Raw genomic sequence first — 5,836 nt, 5'->3', positions numbered from 1 at the left:
CCCTGAGGCCCTGGACCCGCTGGGCGGCGCGGCCGTGCTCTGGGCGGTGGAGGCCTCGGGCCTGTTGCGGCCCCGACCCCCGCCCGTGGGAAGGGAAGGGAGCCCCCAGGCCCGCGGGGACCCCCGGCCGCGGCTCCGATGGGGGTTCTCGGGGGGGGGGCTCTGGCTCCGGGTGGGGGTCCCTGCGGGCCTGTGGCGCCCGGTGGCGGCGGCGTGCGCACGGCCCTCGTTGTCGCAGCTGGAAATGAGGTCATCCTTTGTCGGCGGCCCCCGGCTGAGGCCGGCGGGCGCGGGCCTCCCGGAGGACCGGGGCGGGGGGCGCGGGGGCGGCACGTAACCGGCCCCGCGGCCCTTGCAGATGCCTGAGGAAACCCAGACCCAAGACCAGCCGATGGAGGAGGAGGAGGTGGAGACGTTCGCCTTCCAGGCGGAGATCGCCCAGTTGATGTCCCTGATTATCAACACCTTCTACTCGAATAAGGAGATCTTTCTCAGGGAGCTGATTTCCAACTCGTCCGACGTAAGTGTGCTGCTGCGGAACGCGGGGTCGTGGCTGCGGGGGAAGCCCCCTCCCCCGGGAGCTCTGCCCTTACCGCCCTGTGTTTTGTTAATAGGCTTTGGACAAAATCCGATACGAGAGCTTGACCGATCCCAGTAAGCTAGACTCTGGGAAGGAGCTGCACATTAACCTCATTCCGAACAAGCAAGATCGAACCCTCACCATCGTGGATACCGGGATTGGCATGACCAAGGCCGATTTGATCAATAACCTTGGTACCATCGCCAAGTCTGGAACGAAAGCGTTCATGGAAGCTTTGCAGGCTGGTGCGGATATTTCTATGATTGGCCAGTTTGGTGTCGGGTTCTATTCCGCCTACTTGGTTGCGGAGAAAGTGACGGTGATCACCAAGCATAACGATGATGAGCAGTATGCCTGGGAGTCTTCTGCAGGAGGCTCGTTCACAGTTCGGACTGATACAGGTAGGCGCCCGGTGGGCCGGTTTCTTGGGTCACTCCGTCGTGTAGGGAGGGCCTGGTGCTGCAGGCCGGGGACCCCTGAGGATGCTGTGGAGTTGGCAAAAATGTGTTCCGACCTATTCTGCACCGAGCCTAGTAGGCACGTGACACAGGAGCGGGGAGCTTCTAGTTTCTGGGGCCAGGCGGTTAACTGCCCCAGATNTGGTGCTGCAGGCCGGGGACCCCTGAGGATGCTGTGGAGTTGGCAAAAATGTGTTTGTTCCGACCTATTCTGCACCAAGCCTAGTAGGCACGTGACACAGGAGCGGGGAGCTTCTAGTTTCTGGGGCCAGGCGGTTAACTGCCCCAGATTCTCCTGTAGTAACTGTGAATGCCACTTGGTAGCTTGCTCTGGAACTGTTGGGTGTGGTGTGGAGAGCTGAATTGTGTTTCTTCCCCCCCAACACCTTAATTTGTCCATTCAGATAGAAATTGAGTCCGTTTATCTCCCTACAGGTGAACCTATGGGTCGGGGGACAAAGGTTATCCTGCATCTGAAAGAAGACCAGACCGAGTACCTGGAGGAAAGGAGAATAAAGGAGATTGTGAAGAAGCACTCCCAGTTTATTGGCTATCCCATTACTCTCTTTGTGAGTGTCCTCGTGGGGTGTGGGTACTAAAACCAGTGAGCTGAAGTTTTTAATGCTTGGATCTATTGATGAAGGAGAGACCCAGACTTGGAATTGACTGGACTAGTCTGAAGTTCTTTTATTGTCAACGTACGCAGGGTTGTTTAGGTAGATATGCTAAGTATCGAGTGGAAGCTTTTTGGCCGCAAAACGTTTCTTTCAGTATTTTACGCTTTGGTGGTAAGTGCACACACCGTTCAGAGTGATTCCAGAATGCAGAGGTGACGGTGATTTTGCATCTTCTTTTGAAGGTGGAGAAGGAACGTGATAAAGAGGTCAGCGATGATGAGGCTGAAGAAAAGGAAGAGAAAGAGGAAGAAAAAGAAAAGGAAGAGAAGGAGTCTGATGACAAACCTGAAATAGAAGATGTTGGTTCTGACGAGGAGGAGGAGGAGAAGAAGGATGGTGACAAGAAGAAGAAAAAGAAGATCAAGGAGAAATACATCGATCAGGAAGAACTGAACAAGACAAAGCCTATTTGGACCAGAAACCCTGATGATATTAAACGAGGAATATGGAGAATTTTACAAGAGTTTGACCAATGACTGGGAAGATCACTTGGCGGTGAAGGTGGGTGCCCGGTGCTTCAGAGCTAGTCTGTCTCTGCAGGTTGTCTAAGGTGGTTGAGGTGTGGGTTGCTGCCAAGGGCTCTGTCATTCCGAGCCCTTGTCCTCTCCCCCGAAAAGCTCTTTCAGTCTGTGACTGCAGGTGTTCACGGGTCGGGCGAGGGTGACCTTCAGTGAAGGCTGTTTGCATGGTCCCTTGATGATGATTCGCCATGTGCTTTCTTATAGCATTTTTCAGTGGAAGGACAGTTGGAGTTCAGAGCTCTTCTCTTTGTACCAAGACGTGCTCCTTTTGACCTATTCGAGAACAGAAAGAAAAAGAACAACATTAAGTTGTACGTTCGCAGAGTTTTCATCATGGATAACTGCGAGGAGCTAATCCCTGAGTATCTGAGTAAGTGTGGTCGGGAGTGAGGCTCGATCCCAGCCAGTGCTTAATCTCTGCGCGGTGGGTTCAGGCATGTGGGGCAGGAGATCGTTTTTGGTGGAGTTTATGTATCTGCGGATTGAGTCTTTAGGAGGACTTTGAGCGTATTTGCTTCTACTTTTTCAGATTTCATTAGAGGTGTGGTGGACTCTGAGGATCTTCCTCTAAATATTTCCCGTGAGATGCTGCAGCAAAGCAAAATTTTAAAAGTTATCAGAAAGAACTTGGTCAAAAAGTGCTTGGAACTCTTCACCGAACTGGCTGAAGACAAAGAGAACTACAAAAAGTTTTATGAGCAGTTCTCAAAAAACATCAAGGTTGGTGTGGACACTTTGATCCTTAGTAGCAATAGTCATCGTGGCTTGTCAGATTCTAAGTGATTCTTTTTAACGCAGAGGAAGTTCAAAGCTCACGTTGTCTTTTAGCTGGGAATTCACGAAGACTCTCAGAATCGGAAGAAGCTCTCAGAGCTGTTACGATACTACACGTCCGCTTCCGGGGATGAGATGGTTTCTCTCAAGGACTATTGCACCAGAATGAAGGAGAACCAGAAACACATCTATTACATCACAGGTAAGACGACAGGTATACAGCCACCTGTCTTACAACCTCCTGGGAGCTGTGTGTTCTATGCACATGGCTTTACACATCAGCTCCTAGGTTAGGCAAGGCCGCGTGGGCTGGGCCACCTCTGGGGTTAGATCTGACTAGAGTTTGCAAAAGTCCGAAGGAAATGAAGTCACTTCTTGTTAAAGACCTGTAACTTTCTACCAACCCCTCAGGTGAGACCAAGGACCAGGTAGCGAATTCCGCCTTCGTGGAGCGTCTTCGGAAGCATGGCCTGGAAGTGATCTATATGATCGAGCCCATCGATGAGTACTGCGTCCAGCAGCTGAAGGAATTTGAGGGGAAGACGTTAGTGTCCGTCACCAAAGAGGGCTTGGAACTTCCAGAAGATGAAGAGGAGAAAAAGAAACAGGAAGAGAAAAAAACAAAGTTTGAAAACCTGTGCAAGATCATGAAGGACATCTTGGAGAAAAAAGTAGAAAAGGTGCATGAGAACAGTGCTCCTGTCTGCCTCAGGCTTCTGGTGGTGGGCTGCTTTCTAGAGGCTAGTGGGTGTGTTCCAAGCTTATCCTCCATAGGCACTTTCTCCCCTGTGTGTTTTCTGAACTTATATACAAATGGAAAATTAAGATTTTCTATGTAGTGAGAGAAAACTCTTAACCTCCTTGAAGACCTGGAGAGTGTTAGGATGTGCAGGAAGAAAGTTCCAGATACTTAAATTTGCAGGCAGTATTTCTGACTCATGAATATACAGTACTTGGAGTCCTTAGGTTTCATTTTACAATAAAGCTGATAGTGGTACTGAAAAGTTAGAATTAGAGAATTTTCCTAGGTGTATTTCTCACTGTGCGCCTTGATGACATACAGGTGGTCGTGTCAAACCGATTGGTGACCTCCCCGTGCTGCATCGTCACCAGCACATATGGCTGGACGGCGAATATGGAGAGGATCATGAAGGCACAAGCCTTAAGAGACAACTCCACCATGGGCTACATGGCCGCGAAGAAGCACCTGGAGATAAACCCTGACCACTCCATCATTGAGACCTTGCGGCAGAAGGCGGAGGCTGACAAGAACGACAAGTCGGTGAAGGATCTGGTCATCCTGCTCTACGAGACCGCTCTCCTGTCGTCAGGCTTCAGTCTGGAAGACCCGCAGACACACGCCAACAGGATCTACAGAATGATCAAGCTCGGTCTCGGTGAGCTTCCTGCAGCCCCGAGGTTTCAGGGGAGCCCAGTGTGGTGCGGCGTGGAGGCAGGGGTGGCCACTTGAACAGCATTGGGGGGTCAGATCCTTCGAGGCAACCTCTTAAAGGCTCCTATTTTAAAGGGCTCAGTAGGCCTTTTGATGAGAAAGGCTAAAAAAATGAAAGCACTTTTCACCACCGGGTAATTGTTCAGCCTTTAAAGTGGGTAGAAACCAGCCGTCTTGGGCTATTGGGCCGGCATCGAGAAATCTAACGCGAGGGTTTTCTTTCCAAACAGGTATTGATGAAGACGACCCCACCGCTGATGATAGCAGTGCCGCTGTGAGCGAAGAGATGCCACCCCTCGAAGGTGACGACGACACGTCACGCATGGAGGAAGTCGACTAAGCGCCGCCCAAGAATTACTTGTACATGTATTCAGTACTTTATCTTCATTCCCTCTGATAATATATTTTCAAGGATGTTTTTCTTTATTTTTGTTAACATTTTAAGAATCTGTATGGCATGACAATAACTACCTACGGGGAAGATAAGATTTCTTTCTGTTTCTGAGTGTGATGCTGTGACGTGTAGGAAGCAAAGCCCAGCTAGTTTTTCTTTCCTAATTCCACGCTGGCTTATTGTAACCAGACAAGGTAACATTTGTTGTGAGGTGTGCGTAACCCAACGTTAACTGTGTGGGTAAAGTGTTTAGCTACCAAGCGGATTCCTTAGTAAGACCAAATTTTTTTTGTCACTGAAATGTTCTGAGCTCTGCCTTGATGTTCAAAAGAGAGCTGTTTGGTTAAAACAACTTTCACCTTCTAGGATCTACTTTTTAAATCTTCTATCCCCTGTAGTTATCAACTGCATGTACCGGGCCTCTAGAAACTAGTAGTTAAACTGAACCAACTGGATGGGAGTAACTATGTATAGGGCTTGTTTTCCAAAGAAGCGTTGTTTAGTGAAATTCTAAGCCTACTTGGCGTGTTGTAAAGCTGTTGAAGTGACTCAGCAAGTTCCGTGAGTGGAAATGTAGTGCTCAAGTCCCGTTCCGCTTTAAAAGGTTGTAACAAATACAAATTAAAAAGTCCTGTGAAAACGTTTTGTTTGGAGGGATCGTGGGAGTTCTAGGTGGCAGGGCAGCCCCAGAATGGAAGAACTTCAGGTATACACATGGCGCCTATTAGGAGATGTACAGAAAGAGGGAGGTGGTTACTGCTGAAGGCCTGAAGTCTTCACGACCTTGTGCGTGCACGCCGAGGTGGCAGCTGGCGGGGGGGGCATATTCTAGAGCGCACGGAAGGGAATGAGAATATCACGCCATGTGCGTTCTCTGTATTCTGTGTCCCATTTCCTCACAGACAATTCCTTTCTCCTCAGGATTTTCACATCCAAACCGCTGTTTAGTAGTATTTGTAAAACCCACTTCATGTCCCAA

General features: G+C 49.7%; 1 protein-coding gene across 1 annotated transcript; it reads left to right on the top strand.

The window, feature by feature from the left end:
• The first annotated feature begins 325 nt into the window (after positions 1 to 325).
• HSP90AA1 (heat shock protein 90 alpha family class A member 1) lies at positions 326 to 5,497 on the top strand. The gene is given in 11 exon segments (XM_034642571.1): positions 326 to 520; positions 615 to 981; positions 1,474 to 1,607; positions 1,898 to 2,148; positions 2,150 to 2,216; positions 2,441 to 2,606; positions 2,766 to 2,956; positions 3,065 to 3,212; positions 3,422 to 3,690; positions 4,074 to 4,407; positions 4,694 to 5,497. Coding segments are annotated over 11 exon segments (2,199 nt in total). The 5' UTR covers positions 326 to 358; the 3' UTR covers positions 4,804 to 5,497.
• Positions 5,498 to 5,836: the final 339 nt, after the last annotated feature.

Source organism: Ailuropoda melanoleuca, chromosome 14 (assembly GCF_002007445.2).
Source record: "Ailuropoda melanoleuca isolate Jingjing chromosome 14, ASM200744v2, whole genome shotgun sequence".
Classification (NCBI taxonomy): Eukaryota; Metazoa; Chordata; class Mammalia; order Carnivora; family Ursidae; genus Ailuropoda; species Ailuropoda melanoleuca.
This window is presented reverse-complemented; position numbering and strand designations above follow the sequence as displayed.